This window comes from Erythrolamprus reginae, chromosome 9 (assembly GCF_031021105.1).
Source record: "Erythrolamprus reginae isolate rEryReg1 chromosome 9, rEryReg1.hap1, whole genome shotgun sequence".
Lineage (NCBI taxonomy): Eukaryota > Metazoa > Chordata > Lepidosauria > Squamata > Dipsadidae > Erythrolamprus > Erythrolamprus reginae.
In genome coordinates, this window is record NC_091958.1 from 55077114 (window position 1) to 55096899 (window position 19786).

At 43.8% G+C, this 19786-nt stretch overlaps 1 protein-coding gene across 2 annotated transcripts in view; it reads left to right on the plus strand.

Moving 5' to 3' along the window:
* The window catches only part of LOC139172354 (mitotic spindle assembly checkpoint protein MAD1-like), a 45207-nt gene extending 28540 nt beyond the window's left edge, over positions 1 to 16667 (plus strand). The window contains exon 10 of one of the 2 annotated variants that reach the window (XM_070761392.1): positions 16189 to 16667. In XM_070761392.1, the coding sequence (XP_070617493.1) occupies positions 16189 to 16279 (91 nt within the window). In that variant the 3' untranslated portion in view covers positions 16280 to 16667. The remainder of the gene's footprint in view (positions 1 to 16188) is intronic. The other variant, XM_070761391.1, reaches the window with a different exon arrangement.
* Positions 16668 to 19786: the final 3119 nt, after the last annotated feature.

Genomic DNA, 19786 nt, shown 5'->3' on the forward strand with positions numbered 1-19786 from the left:
CCATATTTACGCTCTAGCTGTGGTTCGGCTGGCCGGCTCTGCCAGTTTTTTTCTGCATAAATACAAATATATATGGACAGCAGAGCGAATTCTCACAAGTTTAAACACCGACGGTGGCTGCGTTTCCATTGAATTTCATCGTTTAATGGAGCAGAGAAAGGCATATATCCGGACGGGTGGCGGGGCGAGAACTTTGAAGCTGGCATATTTTGTTAATTGGAGTTGGCTTAGGAGAAGCATTTGGGTGACTTTTTTTTTGCTTGCAGGCAGTGAGGTATCTGCATGAGCAATTCCCAGCCTGGCCTCCTCATTGTAGGTTGAACCAGCTCCCATGTTGCACAGCTCAGGAATTGGAATTTGTCGTTGATAAGAGGCTGATTCTGTAAACCACTTAAAGAGGGTTGTAAAAGCACTATGAAGTGGTATATAAGTCTAAATGCTATTGCTATTCCTTCCTTCCCTCCCTCCCTCCCTCCCTCCCTCCTTCCTTCCTTCCTTCCGTCCATCCAAGTTGGGTCAAATGAAGACCCAGATTGTTGGGGGCAAGAGGCTGATTCTGTAAACCAGTTAAAGAGGGTTGTAAAAGCATTTACGAAAAGGTGTATAAGTCTAAATGCTATTGCTATTCCTTCTTTCTTTCCTTTCTCCATCCCTCCCTCCTTCCTTCCTTCCTTCCTTGGTGGGTCAAATGAGGACCCAGATTGTTCGGGGCAAGAGCTGATTCTGTAAACCGCTTAGAGAGGGCTGTAAAAGCACTACGAAGTGGTATGTAAGTCTAAATGCTATTTTTCCTTCCTTCCTTCCTTCCTTCCTTCCTTCCTTCCTCCCTCCCTCCCTCCCTCCCTCCCTCCCTCCCTCCCTCCCTTCCTTCTGAGTTGTGTCAAATGAGGAAGCAGTATATAAGTCTAAATGCTATTGCTATTCCTTCCTTCCTCCCTCCCTTCCATCCGAGGTGGGTAAAATGAGGACCCAGATTGTTGGGGTCACTTGGCTGATTCTGTAAACTGCTTAGAGAGGGCTGTAAAAGTTCTATGAAGTGGTATGTAAGTCTAAATGCTATTTTTCCTTCCTTCCTTCCTTCCTTCCTTCCTTCCTTCCTTCCTTCCTTCCTTCCTTCCTTCCTTCCTTCCTCCCTCCCTCCCTCCCTCCCTCCCTCCCTCCCTCCATCCCTTCCTTCCTTCTGAGTTGTGTCAAATGAGGACCCAGATTGTTGGGGGCAAGAGGCTGATTCTGTAAACTGCGCAGAGAGGGCTGTAAAAGCACTAGGAAGCGGTATATAAGTCTAAATGCTATTGCTATTCCTTCCTTCCTCCCTCCCTTCCATCCGAGGTGGGTAAAATGAGGACCCAGATTGTTGGGGTCACTTGGCTGATTCTGTAAACTGCTTAGAGAGGGCTGTAAAAGTTCTATGAAGTGGTATAGAAGTCTAAATGCTATTGCTCTTCCTTCCTTCCTTCCTTCCTTCCTTCCTTCCTTCCTTCCTTCCTTCCTTCCTTCCTTCCTTCCTTCCTTCCTTCCTACTTTCTTACCTTCTGAGGTGGATAAAATGAAGACCCAGATTGTTGGGGGCAAGAGGCTGATTCTGTAAACCGCTTAGAGAGGGATGTAAAAGTTCTATGAAGCAGTATATAAGTCTAAATGCTATTGCCCTTCCTTCCTTCCTTCCTTCCTTCCTTCCTTCCTTCCTTCCTTCCTTCCTTCCTTCCTTCCTTCCTTCCTTCCTTCCTTCCTTCCTTCCTTCCAACGTGGATAAAATGGGGACCCAGATTGTTGGGGTCACTTGGCTGATTCTGTAAACCGCTTAGAGAGGGCTGCAAAAGAACTGTGAAGTGCTATATAAGTCTAAATGCTACTGCTACTGCTACTCCGAAGGCAACTTGTGTTCCACCGGTGATATGTCTCCACCGTTAGGACTTTTCTCCTGAATTCCAGGTTGCTTCTTTCTTGATATGTTTCCATCCATTTCCACCACCTGGTCTTTTGGAAACTAAAACCTCCTTCTCCCTTTTCTCCTCCGTCGTCTTTTCTCCGAGCCTCCTCGCTTGGCTTCTCCGCCGGATGGCTTTAAGATCCTTTTGTGTGAGTGTTTTTGTCAGTTGCGTTTCACACCCTTGTTTCCTGGGTGACTTTTAAGAGGCTTATCCGAAGAGGGCAATCCATGCCAGCCTCTGGAAGGCTATGTCCTCTGGAAAGAGCTTCGGGGCTCCCCATAGTTCGTAGAAGGCTCCTGATCCCCTTTTTCCTGCCTGAACAATAAGCTTTGTGTCCCTTCGTATGGAAATGAGACCGGGGTTTGTTTCTTTCAGAAGCGCGCTCCGCTATCTGGAATGCCTCCATTTACAGACAATTCTTGCCAAATTAATTTTATTTAATTATCTCCTAAGGCTAAGCTTGAATACATTTGCGTTGAGTTTGCCACTTCCCTCTCTCTCGTGAACGAAACGGAGTTAATATCCTTGTTAAAATCTGATTAAAACTAAAATTGAGTTTTTTGAAGTCTGATTATCCCATGAAATGGAATTTTTAAACCTAATTACAAATGGATTTGCATATATTTTTTTCCCCTCCTTCCCCGCTATTGAAAACGAGAAGAGGGGAAAAAAATAAATTTATTAATGAAATCCTCTCCAACTGTCTCCTTTGGGGCATAATGTGATCGCAGGTGGATGGGGGGCAGGGAACAAAGGTTGTCTCCGTTTCTGATGTATATTTTTCTCCTCTTTATTTATTTATTTATTAAATTTGTATGCCGCCCCTCCCCGTAGACTCGAGGCAGCTCACAGCAGTGATAGAAACAATGTACAATACAAATCTAATAATACGAAGTTAAAAAGCCATAATTTAAAAAACATGCACACAACACACCATACATGGGGAAGATATTTCAATTCCCCCATGCCTGACGGCAGAGGTGGGTTTTGAGAAATTTACGAAAGGCAAGGAGGGTGGGGGCAATTCTGATCTCTGGGGGGAGTTGGTTCCAGAGGGCCGGGGCCGCCACAGAGAAGGCTCTTCCCCTGGGTCCCGCCAAATGACATTGTTTAGTTGACGGGACCCAGAGAAGGCCGACTCTGTGGGACCTAACCGGTCGCTGGGATTCGTGCGGCTTTATAGGTGATGACCAACACTTTGAATTGTGACCGGAAACTGATCGGCAACCAATGCAGACTGCGGAGTGTTGGTGAAACATGGGCATTTTTGGGAAAGCCCATGATTGCTCTCGCAGCTGCATTCTGCACGATCTGAAGTTTCCGAACATTTTTCAAGGGTAGCCCCATGTAGAGAGCATTACAGTAGTCGAGCCTCGAGGTGATGAGGGCATGAGTGACTGGGAGCAGTGAGTCCTGATCCAAATAGGGCCACAACTGGTGCACCAGGCGAACCTGGGCAAATGCCCCCCTCGCCACAGCTGAAAGATGTTTCTCTAATGTGAGCTGTGGTTCGAGGAGGACACCCAGCCTCATTTTTTAAAAGTGGGAATTAATAGAATTTTTACCAACTTTGCTTAAACTTGATGGGTATCCATCCCTCCGGATCTTTTAAGCCTATTAGACATGGTCTATACTGGTGCTCCCTGACTTATGACCACGACCGAGCTGCACATCTACGTTGCAAAGTGACACATCAGTGAAGTGAGTTTTGCCAGTTAGAAATGGGCATTGATTTGATTTGATTTTTGATTTAATTGGATTTGTATGCCGCCCCTCTCCGAGGACTCAGGGCGGCTCACGGCATGTACAGAAAAACAAGAAACTAGTAACAATCCAATTAATAGATTAAAAAAAACAATCTTAAAATTCTAATTAAAAAACTATCAATATCATTCATTCAACAGTCAAACTAAAGCATTCATTGGAAGATCTAAGGAACTCCAGGCCTGGCGGCAAAGATGAGTTTTTTAAACTCTTTCGGAAGACGAGGATGGTGGGGTCAGTGCAAATCTCATTCCAGAGGGCAGGGCCCCCTAAAGAGAAGGCTCTTCCCCTAGGTCCCGTCAGCCGACATTGTTTGGTCGACGGGACCCTAAGGAGACCAACTCTGTGGGACCTAACCGGTCACTGGGATTCGTGCAGCAGAAGACGGTCTCGGAGATAATCTGGTCCTATGCCATGTAGGGCTTTATAGGTCATAACCAACAGTTTGAATTGTGTCCGGAAACGGATCGGTAGCCAATGCAGTCCGCGGAGTGATGACGAGATATGGGCATGTCTCGGAAGGCCCAAAACTGCTTGCGCGGCTGCATTTTGGACGAGCTGAAGTTTCTGAACACTCTTCAAAGCTAGCCCCAGAAGAATGCCAGAAGAAAGCCAGAAGAACGCCAGTGATCCTTGTCAGCCTCAGGAAAAACTTTGAAGGTTCACTAAACTAACTGTCGTGAGTTGAGGACTCCCTGTCCCAACTTGTAACTCTTAGTATATCTAATCTTGGTTTGTTAAAAAGCATGGCGGCTGAGTTGACCCACCGTACTGAGCAGTGAACTAGGGTTGGCAAATCAGTGGTTGAGTTCACCCAACAGGCTAAGCCAGGGGTAGGCAAAGTTGGCTCTTCTATGACTTGTGGACTTCAACACCCAGAATTCATCACCCAACTATGGTAGGTAACATCACCCATGCTATGATGATGAATTCCCACTCACTTCTAACACTGATGATGTTACCTAATTGAGTCATGAAAAGTTGGCAAGCAAACCACCACGTTCAGCACCAAGGACAGCAATTAAACCTTCAACTCTTCTCTTCTATTGGTGCTGATTTTTCTTATCTGCCTCGTCAGAATGCTCTCTGAACTTGGTTGTTTTCATGCAGGTGTTGACCCCCACAGTCATGTATTGACCTCCTTTTGACCCCGAACCATATATCAAATCTTTGGAGTGACCCTTGGGGTTGATATTGACTCCTTTGGGGAGCCCTAGTTTAGGCTGACAGCTTATCAGTTGGGTAGGATGCATGTCTTAAAGGATGAAATGCATATTGTATACAGTGGTACCTCTACCTAAAAACGCCTCTACTTACAAACTTTTTTAGATAAAAACCAGGTGTTCAAGATTTTTTTTTGCCTCTTCTCAAGAACCATTTTCCGCTTACAAACCTGAGCCTCCGAAACTGTAACCGGGAAAGGCGGGGAGAAGCCTCCATGGAGCCTCTCTAGGAATCTCCTGGGAGGAAACAGGGCTGGTAAAGGCGGGGAGAAGCCTCCGTGGGGCCTCTCTAGGAATCTCCTGGGAGGAAACAGTGCCTCCACCCTCCCTGTGGTTTCCCCAATCGCACGCATTATTTGCTTTTACATTGATTCCTATGGGAAAAATGCTTCTTACAAACCTTTCTACTTAAGAACCTGGTCACGGAACGAATTAAGTTCGTAAGCAGAGGTACCACTGTATTTTAGGTTTAATGCATCAGTGCAATTTTGCACAAACCAGGGATGTCTCTCTAATAATTACTTTCAAGTTTTGACAATATTCTGTCCCACCTACGCATTATTCATTTAGCCCCTTAACTCATAACACCAGGAAAGGCATTGCAAACTTCGTTTAGGCGTCATATTTCTTCCAGCAAGTTCTAAAGCCGTTTTTCTCTTTGGTCTCCTCCGTGATATTTTCTCTGTTGTTCTGCCTTAGTTTCCATTTCTTGTGTGCATGTCGGAATTGGGCCTGAGAAATGATAAATAAAATGGGGGGGAAAAAAACCCCTACCCAAACTGTTCTCCCAAAGGAGAATTCTCCATTTTATTCCATTTCAGAAAATGTAGGTTATGTGTTAATTGTAGCTGCCCTGCAGAAGTAGCTAAAATATGTAAGCTCCAGTTCAAAATTTTTCATTTCAAAGGGTAATTATGTTTGCTGTGAAAAAGCAATGAGTAATTTGTATCTTATTGATGAAGGTAATTATAGTAGCATAAAGTACAGCCAACATTTATTACAACAATTCATTTTTTGACCTATAAGATGATGTCACACATGACTGTGCTTGATGAGTAATAAGTGTAAAATTCTACTTATATCTGTTTAGGTTGTAATGTCCTGTGAAGAATCAAATTATAATTGAGTTTTAATATAAAACATGCTCTCAGTTTCTTTTTTCAATTGTATGCGAATCAATTTCTTGTTTGTGCACTATGTATCCTAAAGGAGGGAGAGAGGGAAGGAAGGGAGAAGAAGAGGAAAAAGGAAGGAAAAGAGAAGAGGGATGGAAGGAAAGATGGGGAGGGATGGAAGGAAGGAAGGAAGTATGGGGAGGGATGGAGAAAGCAAAGAGAGAAGAAAGGAAAGGGGATGGAGGGAGGAAGCAAGGAAGAAGGAAAGAAAAGGAAGAGTGATGGAAGAAGGAAGGAAAAGACAGAGAAGGAGGGAGGGAGAGCAGGAAGGAAGAAAGAAAGGAAAGGTGAAGAAGAGGAAAAAGAAGAGGAAAGGAGAAGAAAGATGGAAGGAAGGATGGGGAGGGATGGAGGAAAGAAAGAAGGAAGGAAAGGGGATGCAGGGGAGAAGGAAAGGAAAGAAAAAGGGATGGAGGAATGAACGAAGAAGAAAGGAAAAGTCAGAGAAGGAGCGAGGGAGAGAGGAAAGGAAGGAAGAAAGGAAAGGAGAAGAAGAAGGAAAGGAAGAGGAAAGAGGAAGGAAAAGAGAAGAGGGATGGATGATGCATGGAAGGAAGGAAGGAAGGATGAGGAGGGATGGAGGAAAGAAAAGAAGAAGGAAAGAAAAGTCAGAAAGGAAGGAAAAGAGGAAAGAAGAAAGGAAGGGTGGAAGAAGGCCTCTTGAGGACAGGCCCTCCATCTGTGACTCTCATCTGTATTTTTGGGCTTGAGTTCTAAATCTCCCGCGCAGCCTGAGACATTTAACAGTTGTGTCCTCCTTCAAGGGAAACATTCAACCCTAGACATGATCAAAACTTCATTTCCAGCAGCCAGGCTGTAGCTGTGTTTATTTGAAGTTCAGGAAGCCGTTTCCTCCCCCAGCTGGAACAGTTCAAAGGGGGCATCTCGCTAATCAGAAGGCGCTTCCTGCCTCCCTGGGGGGGTCACAGCCTTTTAATTGGATCTCGGGCGGCTTTGAAGTTCCTCTTAATCCTCCTTGAGCTACGGAAGAGGCAGCGACTGTGAATCTGACATTTCTTCATTTTGTTTACATGTGTCTAGGGAGGCGTAAAACTCAGCCCCCCCCCCAAAAGTTCTTAAGCTGAATTTGCGGGATGCTTCACAAGAAAGTGACAATCAAGATGGAAGATTGTGTTCTCTCCCTCTCTCCCCTTCTCTCTCTTTCTCTGTCTCTTTTTTCTCTCTCCCTCTTTCTTTCTCTCTTTCTCTCCCTCTTTCTTTCTCTCCCTCTTTCTTTCTCTCCCTCTCTCTCTTTCTCTGTCTCTTTCTTTCGCCCTCTTTCTTTCTCTCTCTCTTTCTCTCCCTGTCTGTCTGTCTACCTGTCTGTCTGTCTGTCTGTCTGTCTGTCTGTCTGTCTGTCTGTCTGTCTGTCTATCTATCTATCTATCTATCTATCTATCTATCTATCTATCTATCTATCTATTCTATTGTCTGTCTCTGTCATCTGTCATCCATCCATCATCTATCTGTATCATCTGTCTGTCTGTCTGTCTATCTATCTATCTCTATCATCTCTATCATCTATATCCATTCATTCATCCATCATCTATCATCGTCTGTCTCTCTCTGTCTGTCTGTCTGTCTGTCTGTCTGTCTGTCTAACTATCTCTATCTATCTATCATCTATATCCATTCATTCATCCATCATCTATCATATTTTGTCTGTCTGTCTATCTTATCTATCTAACTATCTCTATCATCTATCATCTATATCCATTCATTCATCCATCATCTATCATCTTTTGTCTGTCTGTCTGTCTGTCTGTCTATCTATCTCTATCATCTATCTATCATCTATATCCATTCATTCATCCATCATCTATCATCTTTTGTCTGTCTGTCTGTCTGTCTGTCTGTCTCTGTCTGTCTGTCTGTCTGTCTATCTCTATCATCTATATATCATTCATCATCTATCATCTTTTATCTATCTGCCTGCCTGCCTGCCTACCTACCTATCATCTAAACTAAAACTTCTCCTGGATTTTGTGAAAACCTTCTTCAAGGTTACCTTGGTTACTATTTTATTTTATTTTTTTAAAAAAACCCTTTCCTTCTCTAACTGTTTCCAATCTCCTTCTAGAGCTGTTTCCTATTTTGCATTTGAAATTAAAACGCCGGTTGTTATGCCCCGAAATAATTTATAGGTCCCAGTGAAAATAAAAGTTCAGCCTTTTGCATAATTGCATTCCAGCCATTTGATTTATAACAGTTGGGAGATTCTAGATTTAAGATTTACGGGATTGTGACTGTGATTGTCTCTCTTTTTTTTGGCTGTTAAGACACTGACATCAGCTGTGTCTTTTAATTCACTATTTGGTATGCTTGTGAGCAGATCCATCCAGCCTGCGCATGGCGTGGATGAACAATCCAGAAATCGCTTTTATTTATTTTTAATGTACTACCCAAAGCCAAGATACCAGCTTCCTGTGCCAAGAACCTTAATTGCCCCTTAATTATGACTTTGATAGGTACGGTTATAACGGAGAAAAACCTGGATCTGTTGGGGAGAACTTCCTTTTTAACAAGCATTTATTTATTGATTGATTTGATTTGATTTGATTTGATTTGTATGCCGCCCCTTTCCGTAGACTCGGGGCGGCTCACAGCATAATAAAACAATTCATAACAAATCTAATAATTTACAATTTAAAATTTAAAGTAGTTAAGAAAACCCCATTTTTAAGCAGACATACCTACAAACATACCATACATAAATTATATAGGCCCGGGGGAGATATCTCAATTCCCCCATGCCTGACGACAAAGGTGGGTTTTGAGGAGTTTACGAAAGGCAAGGAGGGTGGGGGCAGTTCTAATCTCTGGGGGGAGCTGGTTCCAGAGAGTCGGGGCCGCCACAGAGAAGGCTCTTCCCCTGGGGTCCGCCAACCCACATTGTTTAGTTGATGGGACCCAGAGAAGGCCGACTCTGTGGGACCTAATCGTCAACGCCTTACGTCAATGCCCCAAATAGCACCTGAGAAATAAATCAGATTCCAGTCCAATTCTCCAATAAAGGTTCGATTTATTATCAGATCCCTGTTGGCCACGCCATTGCCATTCCGATACTAACTTCCTTCCAGTACTCCAACCAGGTTAAGGTTCATACCACATCCCCACAATCACAAGTTCATCACGAGGACCAGTCCGAGTGCAGGGATTGCAGAGTTGGCCTTCTCCGGGTCCCGTCGACTAAACAATGGCGTTTGGCGGGCCCCAGGGGAAGAGCCTTCTCTGTGGCGGCCCCGGCCCTCTGGAACCAACTCCGCCCGGAGATTAGAACTGCCCCCACCCTCCCTGTCTTTCGTAAACTACTCAAGACTCATTTATACCGCCAGGCATGGGGGAGTTGAGATAGCTCTTCCCCCTAGGCCATTACAAGTTATGCATGGTATGTTTGTGTGTATGTTTGGTTTTATTATAAGGGTTTTTAGTTGTTTTTTATTATTGGATTGTACATGTTGTGTTTATTATTGTTGTTAGCCGCCCCAAGTCTACGGAGAGGGGCGGCATACAAATCCAATATATTATTATTATTATTATTATTATTATTATTATTATTATTATTATTATTATTATTATTCCACCTCATGTTGCTTTTGATCTTTCCCCCAACTAACTTCAGATTGTGTCCCCTTGTTCTTGTGTTCACTTTCCTATTAAAAACACTTCCCTCCTGGACCTTATTTAACCCTTGAACATATTTAAATGTTTCGATCATGTTCCCCCTTTTCCTTCTATCCTCCAGACTATACAGATGGAGTTCATTAAGTCTTTCCTGATACGTTTTATGCTTAAGACCTTCCACCATTCTTGTAGCCCGTCTTTGGACCCATTCAATTTTGTCAATATCTTTTTGTAGGCGAGGTCTCCAGAACTGGACACAGTGTTATTCCAAATGTGGTCTCACCAGCGCTCTATATAAGGGGATCACAATCTCCCTCTTCCTGCTTGTTATACCTCTAGCTATGCAGCCAAGCATCCTACTTGCTTTTCCTACTGCCCGACCACACTGCTCACCCATTTTGAGACTGTCAGAAATCGCTACCCCTAAATTGACCTCACACCCCAAGAGAGGCTCAGTGTGTACACTAACACAGGTTAGTAGCACGCTGGCCTAGGAGGCAAAAAAAATGAATCTCAGGTTGCAAGCCCTCATGAATCCAAAGTGAAATCTTAGCCAGGGTTTTACCATTAAATTCCCTTTGTATGCCAATTTTGGGAAATGTTTCCCAACCCAAAAGCGAACAAGTAGTTAAGAGCTTCCTGCCATCAAGTTAACATGTCACTTGGAGTGGTTTTAAAAATTTCAGTATCATTTTAAAATGCTTAGAATTAACCATACTTCAAAAGAGCCTTTGAGAGCTTGGCTTAAGTATGATTTATGTATTTCCCTGCCTAGAACTAATGATAGGCTAATGTGAACATACAGACCTAATCTTTCCTCTCTGTTATCTAAAAGTTGCTTGCCCCTAATAATGAGGCAGGCGAAAGGGTCTTTGTCAGGAGGGCTATTATTGATGTAGGAAGATGCTTTATGTGCTAATGATTCATGGGTTCAGTCAACACAGGGAAACAGCGAATTTACTGGCCCTTATATATATACATGATTCATACTTTTTTTGGGGGGGGGGGCGTTTTACGTCTGCAGCCCATTCAATGCCATGTTTCTTGATTTTAAATTGAAAGTCCATGAAGCAAAATCTTTGGAGCAAGCTTAAAGTCCGAGGGATAAGGCAGCATAGAACTCTAATAAATAAATAATAAAAAGGTTGGGACCGCCAGAATTTGCAATCCTTGTGCAGAAGCTCCAACTGGTGTAAATAACACAAATTTTTTTCCGTCTTTTGGAGCAAGCAAAATTTTCTCCACCTTTGGAGCATGCTTAAAGTCCGAAGAATAGGGCGGCAATCTAATAGATGGATGGACGGACGGATGGACGGATAGACAGATGGATAGCTAGATGGATGGATGGATGGATGGACGGACGGACGGACAGATAGATAGATGGCTGGATAGATAGATGGATGGATGGGATGGACGGATGGACAGATAGACAGATAGATGGCTGGATAGATGGCTGGATAGATAGATAGATGGATGTATAGATGGACAGACAGATGGACGGATAGATAGATAGACAGACAGACAGGCAGACAGGCAGATGGCTGGCTGGATAGTTGGCTGGATAGATAGATGGCTGGATGGCTGACTGGCTGGCTGGCTGGCTGGACAGATGGATGGATCGACGGATGGACAGATAGACAGCAGATAGACAGAGACAGACTGACAGACAGACAGACAGGCAGATGGCTGGCTGGATAGCTGGCTGGATAGATAGATGGATGGATCGACGGATGGACAGATAGACAGAGACAGACAGACAGACAGACAGACAGATGGCTGGCTGGCTAGAGGGCCGGCCGGACAGACAGACAGACAGACAGACAGGACCGCCAGAAATTGCAATCCTTGTGCCAAAGCTCAAACAGGAGTAAATAAAACAAATTTTTCTCCCCTTATCCAATCGGTGTCCCTTTCATATTTATAGCCTCAGTCGCGTATCCTGCTAAACCCATGCTTGTTTTAGCAAGATTTATTTACTACATTGTACATGGAAATCAGACAAACTATATTTGATATTTACAGCGCCGGGGTGCAAATTTCCACATTCTCTATTTTTGGGGCCTGTCTTTTTAAATCCTTTGCACGCACATCTGTCTGTTTTACAGAACAAGTTGTCTTAAAACTTCCCTTTTTCCCTTGCCGAGGAAATACGCTGTATTAGCCCATCCTTCTGGCCCTGGTGAGCCTGTGGCTAATTTTAATTAGATGGGCTCGAATTCTACTACGGCTGACCCTTGAATTGAGGTAACGAATTAGATGCAGGCAATTAAATCTCTCTAACCTTCTTTTATATTTATATATATATATATATAATCCTCTGTAAAATTGCGCGATTTCTATTAGGTTTCCTCGGTTAATCATACACTTTTCCATTTTATGCTTCTAATGTCTAATGGTCAGCAATTGATTAACCAGATTCATTTTGTTTAAAAAAAAAAAAGGCCCCAGGATAAAATTGCTAAAGGATCAGAGCATTTACATCCGATGTTAATTGTTTCCTATCAGCAGGGAAAGAAGAAGGGAAGACTGGTTTATTTCAGAGACAGACACAAAAATAGGAAATATTGGCAGAATAACAGAGTTGGAAGGGACCTTGGAGGTCTTCTAGTCCAACCCCTTGATCCATCAGAGAATGTTAGTATAAACAAGCTAACAATGAATATTGGTATTGAAGTACTACAGCTTTAAGAGGTAATGTTGCAGATTGCCATTAGAGGGAGCCAGAAAGTATAATTCTCTCCCTCTGCTCTCTCCGTTCCTTCTGCTGATTCACTCTGACTGCTGTAGTAAGCTCTGTGATAGTTTGATGGATTTATAAGCTGTAATGTATGTCTGATATGTAAGAAAAAGACAGGCTTGTAATATTATTATTGACTGTGCTATTTCTAAAGTAAACACTGTTTCATACACTTTAAAGCAGGAGTAGGCAGCCCGTGTCCTCGGAGAGGGGCGGCATATAAATCATCCTCTCTCTTTCTCTCTCTCTCTCTCATCTATCTACCTACCTACCTACCTATCTAATCTGTCTGTCTGTCTGTCTGTCTATCTATCTTACCTACCTACCTACCTTATCTATCTATATCTATCTATCTATCTATCTATCTATCTATCTATCTATCTATCTATCTATCTATCTTTCTATCTTTCTATCTATCTATCTATCTATCTATCTAATCTATCTAATCTATCTGTCTGTCTGTCTATCTATCTATCTATCTATCTATCTATCTACCTATCTACCTACCTACCTAATCTATCTACCTACCTACTTACTTACCTATCTATCTATCTCTACCTACCTACCTAATCTACCTACCTACCTATCTTATCTATCTATCTATCTATCTATCTATCTATCTATCTATCTATCTATCTATCTATCTATCTATCTATCTACCTATCTACCTATCTACCTATCTACCTATCTACCTACCTTATCTATCTATCTATCTATCTATCTATCTATCTATCTATCTATCTATCTATCTATCTATCTATCTATCCACCTACCTAACCCACCCACCCACCTACCTACCTAAGATTAAGGTTAGGGTGCCTGGCCTCTCCTCGTCTCAAAGCGATACAATTTCCCCATCTATTTACTATTACTGAACATATACTATTTAATTCACACACGAACACACGCACAGTTCTTCTAAAATTATACACATTCAAAATCATTTACTGCGATAGCCCAGTAAGGAGGGTTCTGCGTACCTGACCATACCTATAGGAACCCATCGCTGCTTCTGCAGGAATCTTTGGCAGCCTTTCGGTTCAACAGAGGGCAGTGCAACACCGGGTATGCGAAACCTACACTCCACGCATGAATGCTGGCCCCCCTCCCAATTTGCAGTGGGGAAAGGCCAGGATCATTTGGGCCTGACGGAGTTGTTTCAGGAGCCTGCGGGAACCGTGGGGGTCCTTTTTCTCGCCGGCTGAAATCTTTAGTAGGGGTAACTTCTCATTTACCCTTCTGTGGATGCTATAGCATCCCGACGTACGGGGGGAGGAAAAAAATGAAATAAATCTACAGTGTTCCCTTGACTTTCGCGAGGGATGCGTTCCAGGACTGCTCGCGAAAGTCAAATTTCCGCGAAGTAGAGGTGCGGAAGTAAATACACTATTTTTGGCTATGAACAGTATCACAAGCCTTCCCTTAACACTTTAAACCCCTAAATTACAATTTCCCATTCCCTTAGCTACCATTTAGATTATTACTCACCATGTTTATTTATTAAAGTTTATTAAAATAATAATTATTAAACACGGAGGAAAGTTTGGCGATAGAAACATAGAAGACTGATGGCAGAAAAAGACCTCATGGTCCATCTAGTCTGCCCTTATACTATTTCCTGTATTTTATCTTACGATGGATATATGTTTATCCCAGGCATGGTTAGATTCAGTTCCTGTGGATTTACCAACCAAGTCTGCTGGAAGTTTGTTCCAAGGATCTACTACTCTTTCAGTCAAATCATATTTTCTCATGTTGCTTTTGATCTTTCCCCCAACTCACCTCAGATTGTGTCCCCTTGTTCTTGTGTTCACTTTCCTATTAAAAACACTTCCCTCCTGAACCTTATTGAACCCTTTAACATATTTAAATGTTTCGATCATGTCCCCCCTTTTCCTTCTGTCCTCCAGACTATACAGATTGAGTTCATGAAGTCTTTCCTGATACGTTTTATGCTTAAGACCTTCCACTATTCTTGTAGCCCGTCTTTGGACCCGTTCAATTTTGTCAATATCTTTTTGTAGGTGAGGTCTCCAGAACTGAACACAGTATTACTCCAAATGTGGTCTCACCAGCGCTCTATATAAGGGGATCACAATCTCCCTCTTCCTGCTTGCTATACCTCTAGCTATGCAGCCAAGCATCCTACTTGCTTTTCCTACCGCCCCGACCACACTGCTCACCCATTTTGAGACTGTCAGAAATCACTACCATCATCTGGCGGGAAAAACCATGGTATAGGGGGAAAAACCCGCAAAGTATTTTTTAATTAATATTTTTTGAAAAACGGTGGTGTAGACTTTCCGCGAATGTTGGACCCGCGAAATCTTTTTATCTTTTTATCTTATCTTTTTCATTCTCTTGCCTGCCCTGCGGGGGATTCCGGCAAGGGGTTGTTTGCAAACCGGCATATTTCAAATATAATCTCCGACCATCAACTGAGGCTGACATCTCTCCACTGACAACATCTCCTTCGTGGGAACGTCAGCTATCAATAGCTGACACGGCTGATATTAAACGGGGGGCTTTGTCTACCCCCCCCAAGGGAAACGGCGCATCCGCTGAACAAAAGGAGCATCATCCAAGCCCTGTTTGTACCGTTTGATAAGGCCATTCCGCTCTCTTCCTATCTGATGGGAGGCAATTAGTTTTAAAACAATTAGAATCTCTCCCCGCCCTTCCCATGCAGCCCCCCCCCCAGTGTTTTCAAACAGAGTGAAGAGTCTTCCTTAATGAGCAGTGGCTTTTCTGGCAAGCTTGTGACGGAAGGTCTTTGGAGAACAGAACAATAAACAAGAGTTTTGAAGTGGTGTGCTTCTCTGTTTGGGGAATCCCTCCCTCCCTTCCTTCCTTCCTTCCTTCCTCCCTCCCTTCCTTCCTCAATCCCTCCATTTCTCATGTATTCCATCCTTCATCTCTCTCTATCAGATCCTTCCTCCTTCCCTTCTCTTTCATGCTTTCCTTCCTTCATATCTCACTCAATTCCTTCCTTCATTCTTTTTCCCCTCCTCCCTCCCTCCCTCTTTCATGCTTTGCTTCCATCATATCTCTCACATTTTTCTTCCCTCCCTCCTTCCTTTAGTTTTCTTCTTCCCTCCCTCTCCTTGCTCCCTCCCTCTTTCATGCTTTCCTTCCTTCATCTCTCACTCAATTCCTTCCTTCCTTCCTTCATTTATTCATTCTTTTTCCCCTCCTTCCTCCCTCCCTCCATCTTTCATGCTTTCCTTCCTTCATATCTTTCACATTTTCCCTCTCTCCCTCTTTCCTTTAGCTTCCTTCTTCCCTCCCTCTCCTTCCTTCCTTCCTCTCTCCCTCCCTCTTTTATGCTTTCCTTCCTTCATCCCTCACGCAATTCCTTCCTTCCTTCCTTCCTTCCTTTTCCCCCTCCTTCCTCTCGCCATCCCTCTTTCATGCTTTCCTTCCTTCATGTCTCTCACATTTTCCTTCCTTCCTTCCTTCCTTCCTTCCTTCCTTCCTTCCTTCCTTCCTTCCTTCCTTCCTTCCTTCCTGCCTGCCTGCCTGCCTGCCTGCCTGCCTGCCTGCCTGCCTGCCTTCCTTCCCGCCCATCCATCCATCCATCCTCAACCCAAATTGTTTAAATATCCCCTAAGTGCCATGGTACATCCTCCCCCCTCCTAACCGCCCATGTACCCACCTGGGCCTTTCTGATAGAAGAAAGCAGTGCTGTTTTTTTTAGCCTGCTCACCCCTCTTTTATCTCTTCCAATTATTCAGGAGCCCCGACGATCTCTCCAGGCACATCATTGGCCTTCAGCAACGGGAGCTGATCCTGAAAGAACAGAAGGCTGCCATCTCAAGCAGGTAAAGGACTTTGCATTTGTAACTGGGTTAATTGCCCTTCTGATGGTTTGGAGGACAGGATGCACCTCGGTTAATCCCCAGGCCGAAAGATGCTATTCTCTAAATCAGGTCCTCACTGAGCTCTAGAAACATGGTCAGAAGGCCAAGCGATAGACTACCTCTGCTTCTTTTTTTAAGTTGGGAAAAGGCGGTTGGGCCCCATTGATCTTGCCTGGGCTGAACATGACTTCAATGGGACGGGGAACCATTTATTCCATGCGCTGAAATGGATAAATTAACATATGAACTAAAAAGACGATTCAGGCTATGATAAATGCTGCTGGATGCAAAAAATAGAAAAGTTCAAAATAGACCGTTAAAATAAAAGACGTAACACGTTAAGGAGAAAGAAATAGAAGTTTAAATATTGGAGGGGAAAGGAAAAAGACCTATTTGAAAAGATGTATAGAAATTATAAATGAATTGTTAATATCAGCTGTATAAGTATGAATAAGCATGAATGAATATCATGAGAAATGTAAACTGACTTGTCACGCAACGTCCACTGTTTTGTTTGTTATATATATTTGTAAAAAAAAAAATTCTTAAAAATAAATAAAAATGGGAGGGTAACAATCCCCCACCACCTATCCAAGCATTGAACCCCTAGTCTGTAATACAAATGGTCGCTTGTGCATTAATTAGCAGGAATGTTATTATGTATTAAAAAGAGAATTCTTGCTTTCCCCTGTTGTCTGTTCCTCCCAGACAGTTAGTTTAAATGTTAAAAAAAGGGGAAAAGGAAGAACGATTAAGAGAAAGTTTGGATTTGAAAGGGCCAATGAGTGCAAAGAAAGAGCGAAAACTCTTAGAAATCGTCACTTTCAAGTTCTTCCCAGACACTGTCCAAATTCCACTTCTAAATACCAAGATCTCTCCGTTCGTCTGTAATGTTTTATTCTCTTTTAAGTGGCGACTGAATGCCTATATTTGAACTGTGGCTTTATTTCAAAATTCCCAGAACACCATCTGAAACTTCTTAAAAGCAAATTTTATTATGTGATACATAAAAGATCTGATGGGCAATTTTTTTTAAAAAAAAAATCACAAGAAGTTTACTGCCTTTCATGTGGAAACCACTTGGAGAAGGACAGGTGGCTGTTGCAAAGGTGGCATCTGACTGGCTTCAACAATAAACCAGGCAGCCTGATCCGAGATCCTGGCAGTTTGTTCCTTCTAGGTTTACAGTCCAAGGACGGTACAGTGGTACCTCCACCTAAGAACGCCTTTACTTAAGAACTTTTCTAGATAAGAACCGGATGTTCAAGATTTTTTTTTTGCCTCTTTTTAAGAACCATTTTCTACTTAAGAACCCAAGCTCGGAAAAATTTCCCAGGAAATTTGGGAGCAGCACGAAACTTCAGAGGTGGAAGGATTTGTTTTACAGTGGTGCCTCTACTTACGAACTTAATTCATTCCATGACCAGTTGGTAAGAAGAAGCAATTTTTCCCATAGGAATCAATGTAAAAGCAAATAATGCGTGCAATTGGGGAAACCACAGGGAGGGTGGAGGCCCTGTTTCCTCCCAGGAGATTCCTAGAGAGGTCCCAAAGAGGCTTCTCCTCGCCTTTTCCGGCCCTGTTTCCTCCCAGGAGATTCCTAGAGAGGCCCCACAGAGGCTTCTCCCCGCATTTTCTGGCCCTGTTTTCTCCCAGGAGATTCCTAGGGAGGCCCCACAGAGGCTTCTCCTCGCATTTTCCGGTCCTGTTGCCTCAGGAGATTCCTAGAAAGGCCCCACGGAGGCTTCGCCTCGCCTTTTCCGGCCCTGTTGCCTCCCAGGAGATTCCTAGAGAGGCCCCACAGAGGCTTCTCCCCGCATTTTCTGGCCCTGTTTTCTCCCAGGAGATTCCTAGAGAGGCCCCACAGAGGCTTCTCCTCGCATTTTCCGGTCCTGTTGCCTCAGGAGATTCCTAGAAAGGCCCCACGGAGGCTTCGCCTCGCCTTTTCCGGCCCTGTTGCCTCCCAGGAGATTCCTAGAGAGGCCCCACAGAGGCTTCTCCCCGCATTTTCTGGCCCTGTTTTCTCCCAGGAGATTCCTAGAGAGGCCCCACAGAGGCTTCTCCTCGCATTTTCCGGTCCTGTTGCCTCAGGAGATTCCTAGAAAGGCCCCACGGAGGCTTCGCCTCGCCTTTTCCGGCCCTGTTGCCTCCCAGGAGATTCCTAGAGAGGCCCCACGGAGGCTTCTCCCTGCCTTTTCCGGCCCTGTTTCCTCCCTGGAGATTCCTAGAGAGGCCTCACGGAGGCTTCTCCCTGCCTTTTCCGGTTACAGTTTCAAAGGCTCAGGTTTGTAAGCAGAAAATGGTTCTTGAGAAGAGGCAAAAAAAAATTGTACCCCCAGTTCTTCTCTAGAAAAATTTGTCAGTAGAGGCGTTCGTAGGTTGAGGTACCATTGTATTTAAAAAATAATAATTGCATTGTGTGCTTTGTTTGAGGGCCGTAATGTCTCATCGGTTGTGTTTCATCATCGGTAGTTTGGACTTAGGACATTATGTCCTAAAAGTACATTACGTCTCGGAGCAAGAAAGGGTAGAGTTGGCCGTGATATTCTGTAGATTTAGTGATATTCCACGGCTTACGAGTCCGGAGGGGCAAGATGTAGTTTTAGCAGCCTCGCTATCGAAGGTCCATTATGATGGCAACCAAGCCCGTTTATACCAGCAAGCCAACAGCATCGTCTTAATTAATTCTTGGTTATTGCTGCTATCCCTTTTGGCTCCCGCGCATTCCTTTTATTATTTGGTGTCCACTGTGTGCAATCATCGGTGATTATAGCGAGATGAACTTGCAAAGAACTGTTCTACTTCTTGCAAAGACGTGTTAGGATCTTCACGGCATGTTCTCAGCCGCTTTTCGGGTGGGTCTTTAAGGAGAACTTCATCTGGGCGGGAGAGGCCTTTCCACGTAGGTTTCTGGATGCCGCAGAAAAACTAGTTTGGGTCATTGATGGTCAGACTACATGGTCATCCTGTTGGCGTGGCCTGGCTGTTTTTTTATTAAGTCCGAGATGGCCTCTGCTTTGGCTTTTATCTTCAGAAGAAGGATGTCATTTAGAGTGGTACCTCTACCTAAGAACGCCTCTACTTACGAACTTTTCTAGATTAGAAGCATTTTCCACTTACAAACCCGAGCGTCTGAAACTAACTGGAAAAAGGTGGGGAGAAGCCTCTGTGGGGCCTCTCTAGGAAACATCTGGGAGGAAACAAGGCCAGAAAAGGTGGGGAGAAGCCTCCTTGGGGCCTCTCTAGGAATCCCCTGGGAGGAAACAGGGTCGGAAAAGGCTGGGAGGAGCCTCTGTGGGGCCTCTCTAGGAATCTCCTGGGAGGAAACAGGGCCTCCACCCTCCCTGTGGTTTCTTCTATTGTACGCCTTATTTGCTTTTACATTGATTCCTATGGGTAAAATTGCTTCTTCTTACAAACTTTTCTACTTGAGAACCTGGTCACGGAACAAATTAAGTTCGTAAGTAGAGGT